The 22,113-nt window shown below is 39.8% G+C and overlaps 1 protein-coding gene across 3 annotated transcripts in view; it reads right to left on the reverse strand.

Moving 5' to 3' along the window:
• Positions 1 to 11,963: 11,963 nt before the first annotated feature.
• The window catches only part of LOC103757677 (ectonucleotide pyrophosphatase/phosphodiesterase family member 1), a 53,997-nt gene continuing 43,847 nt past the window's right edge, over positions 11,964 to 22,113 (reverse strand). For all 3 annotated transcript variants that reach the window (XM_018077932.3, XM_018077930.2, XM_018077931.2), the window contains 8 exons: positions 20,597 to 20,772; positions 20,039 to 20,090; positions 18,885 to 19,039; positions 17,465 to 17,600; positions 16,430 to 16,510; positions 15,309 to 15,441; positions 14,436 to 14,592; positions 11,964 to 13,615 (listed from right to left, as the gene is read on the reverse strand). In XM_018077932.3, coding sequence (XP_017933421.2) covers positions 13,448 to 13,615; positions 14,436 to 14,592; positions 15,309 to 15,441; positions 16,430 to 16,510; positions 17,465 to 17,600; positions 18,885 to 19,039; positions 20,039 to 20,090; positions 20,597 to 20,772 — 1,058 coding nt within the window. In that variant the 3' untranslated portion in view covers positions 11,964 to 13,447. The remainder of the gene's footprint in view (positions 13,616 to 14,435; positions 14,593 to 15,308; positions 15,442 to 16,429; positions 16,511 to 17,464; positions 17,601 to 18,884; positions 19,040 to 20,038; positions 20,091 to 20,596; positions 20,773 to 22,113) is intronic.

Consider the following 22,113-nt stretch of genomic DNA (forward strand, 5'->3'; position numbering starts at 1 on the left):
AAATACCAGTGTAAGGCTTTGCCCAAAACCCAAGAAGAATCCGAGAGAGGAAGTAGTTCAGTTAACTTATTTTTCCTCTCATTTTCCACTTTTTTTCCTCCCTGCAGTTCCTTTGATTCATGTCCATAAATGGACATACCAAAAGCCACTACATTCTCACAGTGTTTTTCAGCCTGCCTAGAACCAGGAAATACCAGGAATTTCTTCAAGGAACCTGTTCCCAAACTGTACTAAAGCCTTCAACACATTTAGCATTTGAACAGAGTTTAGAAGCATGACTAAGGTCCCATCTCCACTGCATGATCCAGTGTTGCTCCCTCATCAGAGAACAACTGCTTGCAGTCATTAGTGTAGCCCTGGCTTTTTCAGCTCTTCTCTGCACTGGTCCAAGCCCACATCCCCAGAGTAGTGAATTTGGGCTGATTCTGAAATGTCCTCCCCCTAAAACATCTGGTTGTGTATTTGTGGCAGCATTCCTGAGCTCCTGTCTGTTATTGGGGCAGTGCCAAGTGCAGGACTATTTACATTTGCTTAATGGTAAGTAAATTAAGCCCTGATAGTAGTATAATAGTGTTTATGTTGTGAGGAATAAAGCATTTTACAGCCTCCTGAGCAGGACCAAAAGGTTGCTAAGGCAGTACAGCAATGTTAACACAATCCAGTGGTGCCTCCATTCATTACTCAGCCCCATTAACTGAGCCACTGAAAGAAATGCACAGTCCAAATAAATGTTTGCTGGTTTAAATTAGTCCTATTTAAAGCAGGTATTTAACAGCTTTCAGCAGCTACGAAATATGTTTTCCTGCTCCTGAGCTAAATGCTAAGAACCAGCTTTTCAGCCAGTTTTCAGGGCTTAGGTCAGCCTAGCTAATTGACACAACTGCAGTCAGACTGGTTTAAACCATCTGTGACCCTAAATCTTGAGGCTGTACAATTTTAGGGGAACTGCATGGGGCTTTATACCTGGGAGGGCTCCTGAGAGGACACAGGCTGGCTCCTGTGGCCTTTGCTGGGCAATAAGCACAGGCAGGAGCACAAATTGCATAATAAAGTATTCTGTAAACAGCTAAAGGTATGACCAAGTGCAACCTACTAGGGAAGTGATAAACTGGTGTATCTGGTAAATGAAAGTGATGGACAAGGATTCAAAATCGATCTGAAATATTACTCGAACTCTACACTGTAACATCTGGGAATGTGTTAGATATAATCTTAATGCACTGTGATATGGTGTGAAGTATGATTTCTTAATCACTTTTTTTTAAATCATGCATTTAAAAAATACCCAAATATTTTTTCTTAACCAAAGAAGAAGACATTTAATGTCTTCTTATGAGGTTCATGTCATCATGAGCTTCCCAATTTAGCATACTAAAGGATCTTACCCTGCCCTAACTGTCAGACTTTGGTTGCACCACATGCACTGAGCCATTCACTGATCCAAGAACAGCCAACATCTGTAATGCTCTGCTATCACACAGCTCCATTCTCAGACAGAGAGCCTGGCAAGAGAAAAGAAATGGTAAAATGACAGAAAACAGATCAGCTAAACAGAGAACTGTCCTTCTGGGGTCCAGCTTCACGGTCAACAAGAGCAAAACAGAAAGATTACTGTGCAAAATTTGCACCTTCTTATCCATGGATCAAGAGCAAATGTTGTTTGATGAAAAGCATGAGAATAGCTGAGGATCACTACACGCTGTAAAAGTAAGCAGTCTTGCTGAGACAATACTTATTTTCACAACTTTCCAAATCATGCCACCTAAAGAAGGTCAGTGTTAAAGGTCATTGATCTCAGTGGAAAAGAGCATTTGTTTTGACTTAATGCTTATGAACACCACATATACAAGAAAGCAAACATACAGAGCAATGGAAATAAATAAAAAGCCATATTTGGCCTTTTCCATTTATATATACTGTTGTAATGATAGGCTTGTTGTGAAGTCAAAAAGCCCAAGGTCAATAAGCTGGTCAAGCTTCTGAAATCTAATGTGGTAGGAGTTAACGAAGTAGGCCAGCTCATCTTATCTTGGGAACTACCATGAGTGTCTCTCAATGGTTTTTCCCGTCAGCATGATAGCTGCAGTAGCCAATCTCGGGGAATCTGCTCAACTAAAGGTTTTCTTCACCTGTAATTCTGAAGATTTCTATAAGATGGCATACAATTGAAATGTTTCTTTCCTTCCGTTGTTTCTTCCAGCCATATCTCCATAGCCAATAGGTAGTCACTTTGAAAAGAACTACATAGATCAGGATATGCTCTAGTCAGTGATCTTGAACGGATCCTGGCATGGCTAATGCCTATGGGAAGCCAGCTGGGATCAGCATTTCAAGGGAAGGCAACATTTGGCTTTGCTTGCTGTGTTATAGGTTCAGCTGCTCATCCTTGTGATCCATAGCAATACAAAGAGTGCTCTAGAAGTGCCATTTTATTTTACAGTTCTTTGATTACACACACCAGGAAATGCTGTTAGTGAAGAATTGACACTTCACTTAACAGAGTGCCTGACATAGAGCTAGTCAGTGTGGGATACATCTTGTGTAAGGATATCCTATGAAGTCTAGCCTTACAGGCACACACACACACACACACATACACATATACACACATTCTCACTGCAGCTTTCTGTAATGTGTAGTTATCTACATGAGGATACAGTTATAATATCAATGTGTCCTCTAATACAACATTCCACTCTACAAATGTGAATCTTACCCTTTGGATAACTACGTGCAATGAGGATTTTTAGTTCTGGTTCTCCTGATTTTTGCAAGAATATAATGAGCATGGCAAATCTTGGAAGTACAGCCAGCCTTAAGAGTGCAAGGACTATCTGGATAAAAACTTGTTTTCTGTATGAAGAAATAGTAGATTTTCTATACGCAGAAATAAAGCAAAACTCTTCTGTCCTTAAAAGTGTTTTAATTTCATATAGTTGAAAAGCAAATTAGAAGCTATTTATGTAATGTTTTCTTTGGCTCCTGCCTGGCTTCTCCATAGACCTTATCACAAAGCTATTTAAAAACAATATGTATATTTGCTAGTAACCACACAGAGACATATACAATGGCCCTCTCAACACAAATCAGAGCCAAACATGCAACTGTGACGTTTTGTGTCATATTATAAAATATGATAAAATCACTTTGTGCTGTGTGGTTACTGCTGATTGTGGGAGGCAGCAGATTCTTCTTCAAAATAGTTAACAGTTTGACCTAAGATCTCTCTAAGATTATTTATTAGACTTCATTAAACCAGTCTGTGAATATTTTTTTGCTCTGTATGTCCATACCAGGACAACTTGTGGGCTAGTAGGATTGCATAGAAACATCCTGTCCTGCACTGACATCTGTATTTTGTCTGTCTGCTTTTCCAGAACAAGGAGGAGGCACAAGTCAGTCTGTCATTTTATTTCATGAGTTCATTTAGATAAAAAGGACTTTATTGATGAAGTAATTTTGGAGTATATAATTTCTGTTAGATGATGGTGTTAATAGATGGTGTAGGAAGTACAGCAATATATTCTCATATTTAACCTAGCTAGCACTTAATACACCACCTGAACCAGTATCAGACTACCAGCTCCTGAAACAGCAAATACGGCCTATGCTGGGTACTACAAAGACTCTGTGGGGTCCCAGTTGGCGCAGGGCTCTGCCAGACTTAGAGCCGGACCACGGCAATGAGACCGGGCTCTTTCTCTGCATCACACTGACACCGTGTGGCTGCTCCGCAGCGGCGGCAGCTGCAGCCGCCTTTTCCTCTGAGTACAAACTTTGCCTCCGTAGGATGAAACGAGACAAGCTCATTATGCTCTTTTTGGTGGTAGGTATTTAATGTCTCACTTGAAAAAATTCGTGTGAGTTAAGCGTAGATTTGTTTGTAACATAGGAAATCTTTCTTATTTTCTCAAAGTGTATTAAACTACACAGCTCTGCCTGAGCACCTTGGATTACTTAGATATATGGAGTACACTTTGTGCATCATTGTTACCTGTATTAAAGATGCAGAAAATAAAACCCAAGCATGTGGTTAAAATTCCTCTGGAACCAACTTGCAAGTCACGGGATGAGGCCTCACTGATCTCCTTTCTCTTCTGCTTTGGGCTGTTGCCATGCTTTGAACTGGCAGCAGGCAGCAGAACAGGAGCCATTGCAAACCCTCCCTGGGCAGCGTCTGACTTCCCAACAGCAATCATCCTGGAAGAACAGATTACTATAATATGACACAATACATCACAGTAATTGTTACCATAAGGTACCCGGTAAAATAATCCATAAGGAGGCTTTATTAATTAAAGACAATAATAAAGAAGAGTATATTTTAATTGTCTTCCTTTTTATATTGCATGCTTCTTAAAAACTATCTAATGCTCCAAGATTCAAGTTTTAGGATGAGCAGATCTTGCTTCTCCTCCTCTGGGTACAGATTCTCACATAGGTTTTGGGATCTGTCAGAGGTCCGTGACATTATCTTACACACTTATACCTCTTTTTTTTTTTAACATTTGAATAATTATGTTACAATAAGCTTTTAGGTTAAGTTGTTGAAAGGGATCATTTCCTTTCTGACTTCTTCAACATGCATAGACAATGAGTCACATGCATTTTGTGTAGGTTTGATCTCCTAAACAGGTCTTTGAGTCTGATGCTCTGGATTTAACCCAAACCTACTGTAAAAAAATTCTGATCCATCTCCATACTTGAGACCCAATTACTGTGTAATGGATTTGAACATACAAATGGGCCAGAGGGCTGCTGTGCCTTATTCTTGCATGCTTGCTTGCTTCTATGCTGCAGCTGACCCCCAGCCAAATTGTGGAGCAGAGCCTGGTACATGGACAGCTACACTACTTAGATTCAAAAAAGTGGTAAGAAATGCTGTATGCTTGTTAGGTGCATACATTTCCTTCATAAGTAAAGATGTTTTCTACAACTCATTTGAATAACATCTTTATTCAATATTAGCAATGATGGACTGGCCATTTTTAGTCACTCAGAACCAGAGATTCACCTGAGATTTCTTTTCCTTACTCTGCTCCTTAACAGCACTATGCACCTCATCTGCATGAGCAAAGAATAGAGACTTTTTAGAGATACATTTCATCAGATCACCTTTCCCAGGTGAACAACTTTTAACATGGGGTCTTCACAGAACTTCAGACCTATGGCAGTGTTTTCTCAACTAACCAGGTTGGAAATGCTCAGTAAGTCTCAGACCTGGCACAGGACCCAGAGACCTTGAGATACCAGTACCACTCGGTCAGGCAGGTGTCAGAAAAACCTCTTCACTCTCCTAGTGTAAACCCCCTTCTTGGAAAGGAAGGTGTCTTGTGGATAGCCCAACTTTGTGCTCACCATCAGCCTGGTCATAACTGACCAATTTCTTCAGATTCTAAATCTCTACCAAGAGCTACATCCTGTAACTACTTGTGCACAAGTATTGCTCTCATGTTGCTGGTTTGAGAATCCAGGTTAGCAAACATTTCCTTACATAGTTTTCTTTACACGGAAATTCTTCTGCTCCTTTTTTTGATGTTAAGGTAGTGGCTCAGCCAAGCAGGTCTAAAAACATGCTCAGGTTAACTTCTTTCCTGAGCATGATATTCCCCACATAAGTATTTTGCATTGTGATTCAGCATTAACACTGATGTTCTAGCAGTTTTTAGGACAGTTTTGAAATTCTTATCGTACACACACCCTAACAAAACCATTAGCTACATAAAGTGTCACTTCTTATACTGTCAATATCTGCTGTATATTACATCTGAGAAAACCATCTTCCAATGAGAGAGCTAAAATCAATGCACGCTCTGGTTTTAAATATGGGACTTTAGGAAACTGTGTGCCATTTACCAAGTCCTCAAAATTTCTCTAACAGTGGGAATTATTTTTTTTTACACATTTATCCAAGTCCTTTGGGCCAAAACAGCTTTTGATTATTGGCTTTTTCTCTTTTAAGTAGTCATGTGATTTTCACAACTGATAGACCTATTCCACCCAACTCCCAAAGCACTACCCATTTTTTGATGTCCTTTCAGTAATAGAATATTTGCACTCTTGCTGAAATATTTACAGCTCTGTAATTTTTGTGGACTCTGATATTAAGCTCCACATAACTTTTTCTTTTAGGTAGGGGTTTTTTTTGTAATAATTTGGGTTCACCATCATGTATTTGATAACAAATACATGTTCATCTTTCAAAAGCTTTATTCTAGAATGGATGATTTTTTGGCAAATTGTCATCGTGAAGGATTCAGTGTGGATGTTGCGGGAATCTCCACACTTCCTATATTCAAGGAGCTACAGGTCAAGAAGCTACATGAAACCAACTGCTGAATCTGAGCAGATGTCATCAACTGTTCTCCCAGAGCTACAGCTCTACTTTCTTCCTCAAGGTGTTTTCTGATCTTCCCAAGTTTGAACTCTTCTCTACTCCATGTGAACAGCATATCAAAGTCCTGCTCTCTGAAACTTGAGATCTGCAGCTAATTTTGTTGACTTAATGAAAACAGTCTTTACCACCCAACCTATTAGCTGACTTTCCCCTGAGTCATAAACATTCATTGTCATAATACCAATCCACCTCTCCCATTTCCCATTTGTATCAGGCTATTTTGGCTGCACTGTGTTCTGATCTTGCAGCATATGGGAGCAGGGACTCCAGAGTCATGCTTTTATTGTTTGTTTGTTTGTTTGTTTGTTTTGTTTTTTTTTTAAGAAAGCTATGGACAACCAGGTTTATATTAAGTAAGATCCAAGATTACATCCATTTCTGCAAGACATCCCAAGAACAATTGTTTTCCCCAGTGATTGCGGTTGATACAGAATCATACTGCATTTCATACTGCATTTCTGCTCTGCTGAAGCCAGCAGTGGAAGTTAGCAATGCGCATTTTACGTGAGTTTAGATCACTTGCATAAGAAAGTGCTAACATCTGTAGTGTAATTAGTTCTACTGGCATGTTTGATACAAAGGATATACAGAATTTATATGAAAAAATTCCTCAGTGATAGAAAGTCATAGCATAATGTTCTTTTGCAGCATTTTGATTCATTGCACCTCATTAATTCAGGCTTCTCCATGATCTCATCTCTAAAATTTGTACTGGGTTAGCTAATTACAAGAGTGGGAAGTACTTCATAAAAAGCCTAGGAAAGCCCATTATTTTTCATGTGGTTTACCTGGATTTCTACTGTCCTGGGGACATATTTCATTAGAAAATGTACACTGAGCAAGAGATCGTTAACCAGTTATCCCAGATCAGGCCAGAAGAGGGCCAGATATCACCAGCAAATGCAGTTGTGTTCACTATTTTTTCAAAGTAAAATGTATCCATACATGATTATCAAACTGCATTTCCATAAGCAATTTTTTTTGAACGGGAGAAGCAAGTGTACATCATTCCTTTCTCTGGTGTAAAAAGGCTAAGTGCAATTTTAGACCTAGTTACAGCACTGTAACAAAGAGCATTAATTTTTTATAGTGGGCTGTGCCATCTTCTGCAGCCAGAAGGCGCAAGATTTAAAAATTAATTCATCGTCCTTAAGAAGCACGCTTTTTGCCACATAGAAATTCTAAGCTCTGGCACAGATGCAGGATGGCAAACTTAAGGCATCCAGCACAGGGATTTGAAGAGACTTAAACAAATTCTCTGTCAAGGCGCAGAGAGACTGGTGCTGAAGTGCAGTTTTGCCAGGGTGCCCTAAACGCAGAGACTCCTACCAACTAGATTGGAAGTTAGCAAATGCGACACATGTCTACAAGAAGGGTTGGAAGGAGGATCCAGGGATCGACATGCCTGCCAGCCTGACCCTGGTGCCAGGGAAGGTCATGGACCACATCATCTGAGTGATGATGGCACATACAGAATATCCAGAGGATCAGGCCCAGTTAGCATGGGTTTATGAAAGGCAGATCCTTCCTGACCAACTTGGCCTTTTATGACAAGGGGACCTGCCCAGTGGAGGAGGGAAATATTGTGGATGTATTCTACCTAAACTTTAGTAAAACTTTTGACATCATTTTCCACAGCATTCTCTTGGAGAAATTGGCTGCTCCTGGCTTGGGTGAAAAACTGGCTGGACAGCTGAGCCCAGAGAGTAGCAGTGAATGGAATTACACCCAGCTGGCAGCCAGTCATGAGTAGGGTTTCCCCGGGCTCGGTACTGGGACCAGTCCAGTTTAACATCTTCATTGGTGACTTGCATGAGGGGACTCAGAGTCAGTTCACAGATGACACCAGGCTGAGCAGGAGTGTTGATCTGCTGAGTGCAGGAAGGCTCTACAGAGGGATTTGGACAGGCTGGATTTGATAGGCCAAGGCCAATTGTATGAGGTTTAATAAAGTGAAGTGCTGGGTCCTGCACTTAGGTCACAACAACCCCATGTAATCCTCCAGTCTTAGGACAGAGTGGCTGGAAAGCTACCTGATGGAAAAGGACGTGGAGGTGCTGATCAACAGTGGCTGAACATGAGCCAGCAGTGCATCCAGGTGGCCAAGAAGGCCAAGGGCATCCTGGCCTGTATCAGCAGTAGTGTGGCCAGCAGGACTAGGGCAGTGATCGTTCCCCTGTACTCAGCACTGGTGAGGAGGTGTCTTGAATCCTGTGTCCAATTCTGGGCTCCTCACTACAAGACACGCACTGAGTTGCTGAAGTGTGTCCAGAGAAGGGTAATGAAGCTGGTGATGAGTATGAAGCACAAGTCTTATGATGAGCATGTGAAGGAGCTGGAGTTGTTTAGCCTGGAGAAAAGAAGGTTCAGAGGTGACCTTATTGCTCTCTACAACTACCTGAAAGGAGGTTGTAGCCAAGTGGGTGTTGGTCTCTTCTCCCAAGTAACAAGTGACAGGATGAGAGGAAAACAGCCTCAAACTGAATCGGGGGAAGTTTAGTTTGGATATTGGAAAAATTTCTTCACCGAAAGGGCTGTCAATCACCAGAACAGGCTGCCCAGGGAAGTGGTTGGATCACCATCCTTGGAGCTATTTAGAAGACATGGATGTGGCACTTAGTGACATGGTTTCATAGTGGACTTGGCAGTGTTGGGTTACTGGTCTTAGATCTTAGAGATCTTTTCCAACTTGAAAAATTCTATAATTCTATGACTTTCAGCCATGCATATGTGTCTTATGGACATGACCAAATGGCAATTCTGCTGTCTTCTGATCAGGGGGAGATCAGTGCAGAGGTTTGGGGTGACTCAAAATACTTCCATTCCCCTGTATTTGTTTTACTTCAGTAAACTAAAAATAGGAAGGACTAAACCTGCAATAACTGGCAACACGAATATAACACATGTTGTGGCTGAGGAGAAATACAATAATTTGCAATGGTATCCTCCAAAATCTGTTACCAGGCTTCCATAATTATTCCAAGTTTGTCCATGGTCTCCATAGCAGCCTTTCCTGAGGCTTGAGGCCGGTGTGATGACTCACAGTGGTTCACTGAAGGACTCAGCTTATTTCCAAAGGAGTCTGAGTCACAGGATGCCAAACCTGGATTGGTTTCCTGTAATATAGAGGTTCCCAAGCTATGGCAGACATACCACTCATGGTACACAAGCCACCTCAGCGTGGTGCTCCAAAACCTCCCAGACAGTGCCACAGGGTATACAAGAGTAAGTAGGAGATGTTGCTGCTGCTGGCAAACAAACAAAATTCTTTGGAAACTTCTGCTTTAGTAAGTTGCTGAACTCATACTGACTCTGTCCCTCTACTCCTCAGAAGGGTAAAAACAGTTTACCACAGCACAGTAGTAAAAGCACTGAATATAGACCTTGTTGTGAGCCCTGGGCTGGTTTCCTGAACTCATTAGTGGTGCCACTGTGGGCACAGTGTTACAGCAGCTGCCCTGCAACCTGCAGCAGAAGTTTCTCACGGAGTTCTCACTCCTGAGCATCCACTCTGGAGTAGTACAATGGGCAACTCATCCTGGCACACACACCTCCTCAGCAACAGGCTTGAGCTTTGCAGCAGATTTTGGAAGAAGGGAAGTCAGAAATGCAATCTTTCCTCCTAGATGACCATCCTAACCACAGGCACAGATTTAGGCTTTCCTTTATATTCCTTTTTGTCTTCTGGTCCCCATGAATCTTATTTTCCTGGAAAAGTGGGTGTTCTCCCATGCAGCAGAGAGCTAGCTCCTCCCAGCTTGCCAAGTACAGTTTATAACCTTATATTTAAAGGGATAATTTTGTACTTTGAATCTCCTCAGACTAAGGAAAGGCAGGAGCCCAGGCCACCCACTCGCTGGATGACACAGGGCAGCCTCTGGAAGGTGCTCTTAGCAGATGCCTGTTGTGTACTAGGCTGGACACTGTGGTTTAGTGGATGCTGGCTGTGTCAAGAAGAGATGTACCAGAACAGGCCTATCTGAAACACAGGCAGTTAGATATTGCTTCATTTTATTAAAACACATTGGATCCTGAGGCAAATAAGAGTAAGAAATCCATAACATATTAGTAAAGCAAATTACCTCACAATTACTGATGGCAGCAACCAGTGATATAAATCTGTGCTACCTGAATACCGCCGAAGGCACAACTCCACATACATTTTTTTCAGCAGCAAAACCATCCCAAGGTGTCCTCCACTGCTCATTCCTACCTCACCATCCCAGAGCTATCAGCTTCTCAGGTACATTAAGGCTTGCTTGCCTGCATTTCATGACTTATTTCATTCCCTAACCATTCCACTCCACTGGTCAACTCATCCCACAGTTAGACAGCCCATACCTACAATGGATGTTCCTTATTGTAACTTCAAGCCATCTATCTTTTCTCCCTGAGCATAATGTCACAAGGACCAGATTAGCTCTGTCTACCCTGGAACAATCTTTAACATCTGTGAAGGCTCCTACCACCTGTCTCCTCAGACATCCTTTCCTTTTCCTAAGAAAACACCATTGCTTAGGAGATGGAGACAGACCAGCACCTTCCCTGCTATTGGTGGGCATCAGTTGCAGCCTACAGCAGCTCCTGGTGCCATCCCTGAGAAGGTCTGGTGACACATGACACTGCTAGGCACATCCAGACCCATGACCTGTGTTCTGCCCCTCCCTTGTCTTTTTTTACCTGAAAGAAGGTCAGGCTACACAACAAAGAAGCAGTTACATTGAATAACACTGACAGTCAAGTCACAACACTTGCTATGACACCTTCCAGCTTCACCTACTGAGAAGGCTCTGATACAATATATCAGCTGAAACAGGAAACATTTTACATCCAAATGGACAAAGTTGTAGGCTTTTTTTCAGAACTGAGTTTGATGGTGGCTGCAGCATTGCTCCTTAAGGCCCCCTGGCCTTCCAGAACACAACCGAGTATCTGCCATCCTGGGGTATCACCAGCCACTGGATATCAGGATTAGCACTAGTATTTATTCATATGCTCTGATACCATCCTTATAAATGTTCTTAAAAATCAAAGATGAAGGAATTAAATGAGCAAAACTACTGACACTGAGATTAAATCAGGGTAACTCTCTCCCTTGTCAAGTTGACTTGTCAATTTCTGACAAAGCTATATCCCAAACCTCTCTTGATGACCATAGTGGCTTTCACAACTGCTTTTCCTTCCAAAATCCTCCCTGCGTCAAACTAGCAGTCATCTGCTTGAAGTCTATTCTCTTCCCTTTTTACCCAGGAGCTGGGCTAGCCCTGCCTTTTAATTGAAACTGGCATCACTTCACTTTCTCAAGATGTCAACATCTCTTCTATTTGCATTCAAGAGACAATATCAGTTCTAGAAAAAAAAAGAGATTAGTCTTTGATAATCTTTCTCCTACCTTCCCCTTCCAATAATGAATGTAACTAATATTGCAGCTGGAGAAGTTATCTAGAAATCACAGAGCAAGGATTGAAGCAACTCCCTTTCCATACCCAAAAAATAATGTGAAATAGTGCTCTGTATCTGCACCAGTAAATAGCATTTGGTACAGAAAGGGTCATGAACAGCATACTACTTCTGACGGTTTTATTGGTCACAGGCAATGTTACAAAGCAGTTACATTGAATAATGCTGTCACAGTCCTATCATAATGTGAGGTTGCTACAACACATTCGGATTTCACACAGTGAAACTACTTTAGGAAAAAGAAAATCATACTCATAACATAAGATCAAGAAAATATATTTGGTTAAAAGAAAAATGGTCCCAGAATTTCAGCCCACTCAAACTGAAGTTAATGGAAAAGCTTTCTCTGACTTCAGCAGGCTCTGAATCCAGCCTTCAACATGCCCTGACCAAGCTGTAAGGTAAAATGTCTCTCTGCTCAGTCACAGGCTCTTCCTTCTTCTGACATACTTGTGCGTGCTGTGTTTTCTTCTTTTTAAGTGAGAACAACATAAATGTGTAATTGACTATGCCAAATTTCATACATAACAGAGCCAATCTTGGGTCATTTAGAGAGTGGGAGAATTACAAAGGTAATAGCATGCCTACTGGAAAAGCAGGGAATTCCTACACTGCTGAGTGCCTGTAGCAGCTGTTTGTGTAGCCTGAAAGTTTCCAAGAAAGCTCATTACATGGTTCTTCAGAGTTTGCATCTCTGACATCGTCTCTGCATTCAAAAATGGGATTTCAAAACCACAGCTGACAAAATCATGTACCAAACTAAGAAACACAACTTTGCTTCAATAAAGTGAAATCTTTTAATCAAATTCAAGTTCAGTTTGAAATAAGATAATTATTTCTAGGAGCTCAGAAATATCCCTGAATCAATTTCTTTTCATTTACAGGTGACTTGATGCATCCTATACCGCTCGTTCAGAGGATGCATGTACAACATGCAAATTGTGCATCAATTCGCCGCTGGTTTTGGAGCCACCAGAGGGCACCGACACGCCAAGGCTTCCCAGCTCACGGAATTCCTGTAGCCAGGAGTCTTTTCCATGCCGTGGAAGTTTTAGTTAACCAAACTATAGCTTCTTGCACTATAATGCTGCATTATTTTGTGAGACCCAAAACTCAGAATGTAATTCACACTTCAAGGAAAACTGCAATGAGAAGTGCTGTTGTTCAGATTTCAACGGTCACAAAGAATGTAGTTCTTTACCAGAACTGTATTTGCTAATTATCTGTATTTTTAAAGTAGCACATTGATCATAACCCATGCTTTATGAATTTCTCCCTCTCCAGTGCATATCAAAGATAACATTTGTGTTCATGTCTCAGACTACGATGACCAAACGCTGTTAGCATAATAATGGATAAGGCTCTACCACATCCAAGTGGGAATGACAGGAGCTGCCATCCTATGTCACAAGCATAGTCCATCAGGAGTCCCTGAGATACAAATATGGCACCCACTCTCCTCCCTACTGGCATTTTGGTCAAGAGTTCTCGATAAATGTTCCAGCTTATTTAAAAAAAATGTTTTCATTAATTAAAAACAGTCTATTTACAAACAGTTGTGAAATGGATAATAACATTCCATAGGAAAAATCAGACAGACTCAAAAGTTGGTAAATATGTTTTTAACTGTAAAATCTCAGATACTGGTTGGTTTCTGTCTTGATAGAAGCTGAGTCCCGTAATTAATTCTATATCTCTGATCCGAGCTGTATGAAATTTCATTCTCTCTTCAACCCACATGGACTCAGACTTGCCATCCTATTGGGACAGAGGAGGAAAAAAAAAAAAAAAAGGGTTGTAAAAATTTTTCCTGGTATACATTTAAACTATTAACAAAGGAAATTTTGATGTTTTATAAAGACAGAAAGCAGTAACTGTTGGCAAACATCTAACAAACAGAGTGTGCAGGATTATAAAAATTTAGAAGCTTGTCTGAATTCAGTACTTGCTGTTACTTCCTCAAGTATACAAAACTTGTAGCTACACCAGATCTATCCATCATCTCTTTGATAAAACTATTTCTGAGAGCTGTGCCTGACTTGAGTAGTGACTTCTGTAACCCCTTGCTGCAGGATAGGTCTATACACTTTCCACACTTCTTTTCTCATGTATATGGAGGGGAGCTATGCGCATTCCCATCACAATACCAAGATACCTGAACTAGAAGTAACCAGTACTCTTCAGGAACATCTGTGTTTTCTTCCGGGAATGCATATGCCTTCGTATTGACCTTTCATTGTGGGTGACTCCCCCTAGAAGCTCTTTATCCTTCTCAGCTGTTGACTGGATAGTTGCATTACAGAAATCTATGTATATATCACACTGACTGTCTTGGTATACTCTGACTTCACTCTGCTAGCAAAGTTTTGCTCGTTAACCAGGGAACTTTTATTTTCACATCTGGTCATACATAGCGACTTTAACATCATTCTGTCTACAAAAATGTTGTCTTCTCTCTCAAGATGATCATGATAGGCTGTACCATTCTTACAGGTTTTAAGTAGTTAATCACCATATCCAAGCAAACCAAGCTCAAGCTTGACTTCAGATGTTCATGGGGACTGAAGAAACTACTTACTGCACAGCTTTCACTGTTGTCTTCTCTGTGAGGTACAATGAAAGACAAGGCATCTAGAGACCCTTCACACTCTAGAGGAGTTTCAGAAGTATTTTTACAGCTAGTCAGCACAATGAAGAAGTGGGATGGAACTAGAACTTCTGAATTACCAGGGTATCTGAAATACAAAAGATCTTTCTGTAAATCCACCAAATCATACTTGCACAAAGAACAAATGACAGTAATCAGCTGTATTCTGGTATATCAATTTTAGCAATTCACCTATTTTTCCCAAAGAAAGATTAGATCTGGAAGGAAAACTCCATATTACTATTCTGCAAATCAAGTTTGTCTTGTAGGCTGATTTAAGTAACAAGTTTGATGAGGTATGACAAACTAATTTGTCACAAAAATGTGTAAAACTGAAGAGTTGATGAAGAGTTCAGCTCAAGCCCATCCACCTGCTGGCTTGAACCAATTTTGCTAATTAGCATAACTCACAACTTGTAGTGGAACACTGCCAGCTCAGGAAGTGTCAACCATGCCACTAGGGATAAGTCCTTGCCTCATCCTCTCCTAGAGGTAATGTCCTAAGTTTTCAGGCTAGCAGACATTCTTGCACATGAAACAGCTTCTCTTACATTTCACCTTCAGGTTTTAAGATAACACATTTTGGAGGTGCATTTTCTTTTTGTATTTGTTGCTTCTTTCTTAACTTTACTTTTCCGCATCTGCTTAGAGCCATTTGTCTGTCTCTCTGAACTGATTTAACCTGACAAGGCCCATCTCCACAAGATTTCTTTCAAAAGAGGGATACTTGTTAGACCACTTTTGATACTTTTAGACCACTAATGGAAGGAAGAAACATAGGATTAGAATGGGAAGGGTTCTCACCTTTTCAACTTTTCTGGGGTATCATAGAGCCCATCAGAATCATAATCAAACACAGGACCACTGACTACATTGACACCATTCCTGGCTGCAGCATGTTCAGGTAGCAGGTATTGATGGAAGTAGTTCCATAACACTGAAACACAGTAATAGAAGAGTGAAATAATCTCCAAGATAGAAGCTGCTAATACAACTCTACAGAGTATTCAGCGGAGTATAAACTGACATATAAGCTAGGAAAATAATAAATTCTATAGGTGTTTAGTTTTTCAAGGTTGCATCTAACTGGGTAGCAGCATGGACTGCAGTATCTCCTGGTGTTGTGGTTTCACAGTCACCCTACCCACAAACCTGACTGAGGCATAGTGGTGCTGCTCCCTTGCGGCCTTGGTTTTTTCCTTGGAAACCAAATCATGGAGAGACTAGAGGAGGAAAGGCCAGAGAAGATCATGCCCGCCTGTGTCTTGCCTCACTATCAAGTTGGCCTGGTTAGCTTGTACACCCACGCCTATAAGCTGGTAAGTATCTAACCTATATAATATTTTTAATTAAAACTAACAATTGAACAATATTCCATCACAAAACAGGATATCTCTTTTGTCCAAGAAGTGCCTTCTTTTTCACCCCAGGAATATACTTAATCTCTCTCAGTCAGCCATCTCATGTTCCTTCTCTCCCAGGAAAGTCCAGGTCTTCATAACTTTTCTACTAGAGACATGAATATTTTCCTGTTTCCTTAGTGACTGAAAGCATAAAATGCAACTTAATATAACTCCCATAACTATATATGGTATCTGGATTCTCTAGAACAAATTTGATATAAACCCCTGCTTAGGTGCATAGGAAAACGCAAAAAAATGTTAAAGATCAAATGAAGACACACTGTGCTCTCATGTAATGAGCCAGTTGATTAGGAATCATTAGCTCACGACAGTGGGCCTTTTTCACAAGGATGATAATCCTACTTCAAGGAACTTTTCACTGAGGTATACAGTTGCAAGAAGTCTTATTTAACAGGGGCAGCTTAACCAGAGAACATTTGCATGGTTTGGAAGCAATCAAAAAAATCAGCAGTCTTTCTTACATTCAACTGTGCACATAAAATGTGCACACAAATAAAATACCTTTAAATGCAGGATACATTGGCACAATGTTGCTGGTAAGCAAAGCATCATAGTGAGGGCTCTCTGCATCTGTCATAAAATCTGAAGCAAAAAAAGGCAATTATTACTTGGATTTGTTACTTGAAACTTGCATTCTCATAACATTAAGATGGAGCTGACCTAACTTCACTTTCCAAACCTGATGTGGGTCTAAAGGCTAACTTCAGTACATACTGGATTCCACCTAAAATAAATTATCTTAGTAGCAGCAGCAATTTCACTTCTGAGATATACAGTTGGTGAATTTTTGTGGGATTTAAAAATATCAGAATAGGCTTCTGAATTGGGGGGAAGGGAATAAAATTCACAACCACCATACCAACCACCCTGACTGCAGAATCTATGCCTGAAGATAGGAGCTCTACTGGAACTCTGCAAATTACATTTGATGCAGATGTTTAAATAACCTACTACTTGGTACTCTACGCAGTAAAGAGAAAAGGCTTCCAAATCACATCAGTGACAGTTCACAAACAATTTATCCACTTCTAAAGACCTAAGTATTTTGTAATATATTTGAGAATCAGAACTATGTTCCTCAGACCAATGCTGAATTTCTACACTAATGACCACATATGGCACATAACAGTATATTTCAAATAGAAAATAAACTTATCAAGGCAGTTTTTTATTTTATGAAACATCCCTAAATTTTACTTTGGGTAGTTCTAACTAACACATGTCATACTAAGTGAATTTGCAATTTACTGGCTTGTTAGACTTTACTCGATCTTTACATGTTCCTTCCAATTTCTTCTATGAGATGCCAGTTTAGAAACCTGATAAGTTTCAAAACTTCTGGGAAGTACTAAGTGACCTTGGACAATCCATTGGATGCTTAAGTGCTTAAAATGTTTTTCTTTCTCATATGCAACAATTCAGCAACTACTGCTTCATACTCTGATTCGTTATCAAGAACATCTACAAAACACTGTATCTGCTACACTACAAATTATTTAAACGAGATAAGCTATATAATGAAGGCAACCTACTTACTTGGAGGAGTAAGAAAACTGTAAGTGAGGTGAGGATGATTGTTGTAAAACAAACATGTCTGGTTATGGTTCTGTGAAATACGAACATCTTTGTGTAAACAGTTGGAGGTATTTTCTGCAGCAGAAACCCATTTGTCCTATTGAACAAGAAGAAAGTATCATTGTTAAAAGATGACTTACAATAATTCTCTTGTTATGAGTGACTACAGAACTCTAAATATTTAGCTGCAACTGCCTTTAACGGTGTGAAGGGACTTCAGGAAGACGCATGAATTTTTCCTCTTCCATCAGTGGAAAACAATCCCTTCCACTCACTTCATATATCTTGGAATTGAAGTGAACATAACTGCAGGATTTTAGCCAAATTGAGAATAACATCTTCCAAAAGAGAATCTAGAGGTGTCCATTAGACACCTGATTTACAGCAAATGTACTTGTTCATTCAGGCTAGAAATCAGAGACACAAACAGATGTGTGAGCCACTTGTTACAGTAACTGGTTGCTTCATGACACTAACCTCAAAATATTTAGGATCAAGCAAATCGTGACAGAGTTTAGCTAAATTTAATTATAACAGTCATTATTTAAAACCTATAATCAAATTTAAAAGCATCCTCTACTATCCTAATTCCTTCTAGGCATGATATGGCTTCTAATTTTCCTCCGAATAGGAAAGGTCAACTTGAAAAAACTTCCATTCACCAGATCAGTGCTCTGCATGAACAGGTGTATCTTAGCATAGGTTTCAGGACAGCAAAGACCTGATTTATTTCCACCTCTTTTTTTCCCCAAGCAGGATTATATTGTGAGAGAAGGATCATATCAGGGCATGAACAGTTCAAGACAGTCCAGAGATTACTTTTTCAAAAGGATCTGGCCACATTACAAACACTAAGACCAGCAAACCTATGTTGAGACCACAGTTTCAGGATACCACTGACAGACTGCTATAGCAGATGTATACTGCCAAGTCAGTGCAGACTCACAGGGATTCTATATCAATGCCAATGGACTCCTCACTTCGTGGTGGATCTGCTCACTCTGGAGGCAAAACTGTTACACTCTGAGAAATGGAAAAGAGTCAAAGCCAATCCTTATCAGCAGAGTGAAGAAAAACTCTCTTGAAGTTCCTCTTTATATCTCATGTGGTTTGACTTAGTTCCCTGGGAGGTAATAGTACAGAATCATTGAGGAAAACACCTCTAGAATCATCAAGTCCAACTTTTGACCAATCACCACCTTGTCAACCACATCATGGCACTAAGTGTCACATTCAGTTATTTCTTGACCACCTCCAGGGATGGTGACTCCACCACCATGGTGACTCATAGCACACACGGATCTAAGGAGCATTCAGGAATAACTGACATTCAAGCATTTTACTTCTCCAGGTTGCTACAAACCTTTCTTCATATACTTACATCTTTGCTAACAGTGTAAGCACTCCACAGAGACATCCTGTAGTCCTTGCTGTATCCACTCACATAGTGGGAATGGTAAAGGAGGCAGTAATTATGTCTTTTCTGCAGAACCCTGGGCCGCCCATAGGGTAAAGTAAGTTTCTCTGTTTTCTTAACTGCAACAGAAATAGTGCTTATTACTTTTCAATTAATACTGGTTGTTAAGTATCTTCATCTTTTATACACCTTCAATTTTAAATTGCCAAACAAACAGAGAAATCACAGTAATGAAACAAAAAAATTTCATTCTTATATCAAAGGCACAGTTCCTGTGCTAAGGCAAAGGTGACAAAGCCAGTATAAAGCTTATATTTAAACCAAAACATTTTGCCATCTAAAATAGGAGGTTAATCTAAGTTGCAAAGTTAAAGTCTTTGTTGACTTTCTGTTTCAATTTAAATATATAATGTGAGATCTGCTTCTATGTAACATTTAGATGAGAGAGAAACCAATTCTGGTGATTTGAAATTACTACTTTAGTAGAAACCATAAAGTCGTATGTAAAAGTGACATTTAAAGGACTAAGAAATACAGTGATCTAAACAAATAATACAGTGAAGTTGGCTGGATTTTCAAATGTATTTTCATTAAAAGTATGCTGCCACTATGATATCAGTATTTGCATTGATTTCTTATCAGGTATTTCCACTTACACCACTTTAGCTTCCCATTCTGGAATGCTCATTACTTCAATGCTGGAAAAGTCAAAAGTATCAGATTATACATATGCCATAAAGACACATGTATAAGGACACACATTTATTTGAGAACAAGTTGTTCAGTAGGACTGTATTCAAAAACATTGGAACCATAGAATGCTTTGGGTTGGAAGAGACCATAAAGATCATCTAGTTCCAACCCTGCTGTCAAGGGTGGGGACACCCTTCACTAGACCAAGTTGTTCAAAGCCTCATCCAGCCTGGCCTTGAACACTTCCAGGGATGGGGCATCCACAAATTCTCCAGACAGAACTATAGATCCAATGGTTATTTCAAAGAATTTTTACATCATTTACATAAGAGTTCCTCAGAAGTTTAAAAATACAAAATATTTGATGGCTAATAAACTTTTTTGTTAAATTTTTAACTTATATTATTATCATCTAAAGTTCTTACCTTCTGCTTCAGTGAGATTTAAACGCTGATTAAAATCCCTTATTGGCAAGCCCTATAATTATAAAGCAAAAGCGGTGAGATTCTACAAAGTATTCTACAAAGCATACCTTGAGTTGGTATTACCCTTAAAGTACTGCATGTAACTTCTGTCTTGCAAGTCACACGTATACAGAACTCACTGACATGTACTGCAGAGGAGCAACAGGGAATTTGCAGAAACAAATGGGGTTTGCATTTGTTTGCGTCTACAGACTTGAAAACCACAGGCCAAACACAGAACAGAAATTTCAACATAACTAAGTGAGCAAGAACCGAATGCTTTCCCCATCAAGCTTCTGTGACATTTTTCCATGCTCTTCAGAGGTGAATGTGACTTTATATAAGCAAACTGCAAAAATTAATACACAAATACAGGCTAGCACCCGCTAACCCCAAGCAAGATTTGATTTTGAAATGAATAGTAAAGGACTGTGAAACATATCTGGAGAATGCAGAGCTTCATTCTTTGAATACAACACAGACTTCTGCCTCCATGACTTTCACTATTTCAGTACTTACTGCTGTCCTGCAGGAGCAGCCAAGGCTCACTGAAAAGGCTCTTTGTCCCACCACGGAGCATTCAGAAGGATGGTTTGTTTCTTTGGGATGGTGGGGGGTATAAACAGGGTTCCTTAATAGATGGTTTAGGCGTCCATGAGTTCCATTGTTTGGGGCTGGTTTCAAATCAAGCAAATCTATGAAAGAATTCAAGTGATATTAGCAGAAGGAGAAAGATTGTAATAGTTGATTGTATTGTGCTTAGAAGTATGGATGAGTCAATAAAGCTGCACTTCTTGCTGCTCACAACACCCAACAAGGAAAGCAATGTAAACTCTTTAAAAGGGACCATGCATGTTTTTAATTAGGGTTCAGGACAGTATTAGTCTGCTTATAAGGTTAAGTTCCCTCAATTAATTTTATATCAGAAAGTTTACATGCTGCCTTTTATACATCCTATTCTTCTAATGCTTTCTGTACAGAATAGAGGAAATCTAAACATCAGTGAGTGCACTTAAAAAAAAATGATCTGTCACTGAACTCACTTCAGTGTAAGCACTCTACCCCTTCCATATAGCATACAAAGAACAGCTCAGGGGGACACAAGATGGTATTTCAATATCAACCATGATACGAGAAGACAGAAAAGCATACAAGGCTGAGAGAGACATGCTTGTTTCCTATTCCAGCAAACAACTTAAACACACAGTTTAAATACAGTATACTTGAATATTGCCACTGATCTCAAGCATTTGCCATGCTCCCATTAAGTGTTTTCTGGATCAAACCCTTTGGTAATACATTGTCTCTCATAGATGCAGTACAGGTTCTAACAAGAGAGGGAAGTTGACAGGAAACAGTAGAAAACAGGTGAAGACCTCAAGGGGAATAAACAAACAGAAAGTGGTAGATCTAGTGATAGATTTTTGGAGAAACATAATGAAGAAGGGACAAAGCAACAAGGAATAACAGTAACATTGTTACTGTTAGAGGGAGGAAAAGGGGGCCACAACACATCTAATTTTCAGAAAAAAACACCACTTCTCTGGCGCAGTGTGGTCTGCATGGTGTTAGAAAACAAAGTGTAGAACATCTGTATATGGAGCGGACAGTCTGAGATCCTCAGATACAGAAACAGACTGCATGGAACAGCACCGAGTCATGAATTCTAGACTGACACCATAGAGAGGGGAGAAACTGGAAACCTGAGTATTGCAGAGACAACTAGCTCTAGAGCAAGATTCCAAGGCGATGGGACTACAGACTAACAAAACACTTGCAGTCCATCAGAACACCAAAAAACTCACATATTTGAAACACCTGTTGTATTAGACAATGAGAATGAGCAGGAAAACATTCAAAGCTAGTATTAAAAGATACAATACAGAAATTAAACAAGTGACACATAAATGAGGAATTTGAGAGGCGTTTTTTACGTGAAACAAGTAAAAAAAAAAAAAGAAAAAAATCTAAATTTTATCTGAATTAAAAACCTGTTTAAATTAAGGAACTAAAATTAAAAACATGGTAAAGTGAAA

This window comes from Manacus vitellinus, unplaced genomic scaffold (genome assembly GCF_001715985.3).
Source record: "Manacus vitellinus isolate BGI_N305 unplaced genomic scaffold, ASM171598v3 scaffold_4_pilon, whole genome shotgun sequence".
NCBI lineage: Eukaryota > Metazoa > Chordata > Aves > Passeriformes > Pipridae > Manacus > Manacus vitellinus.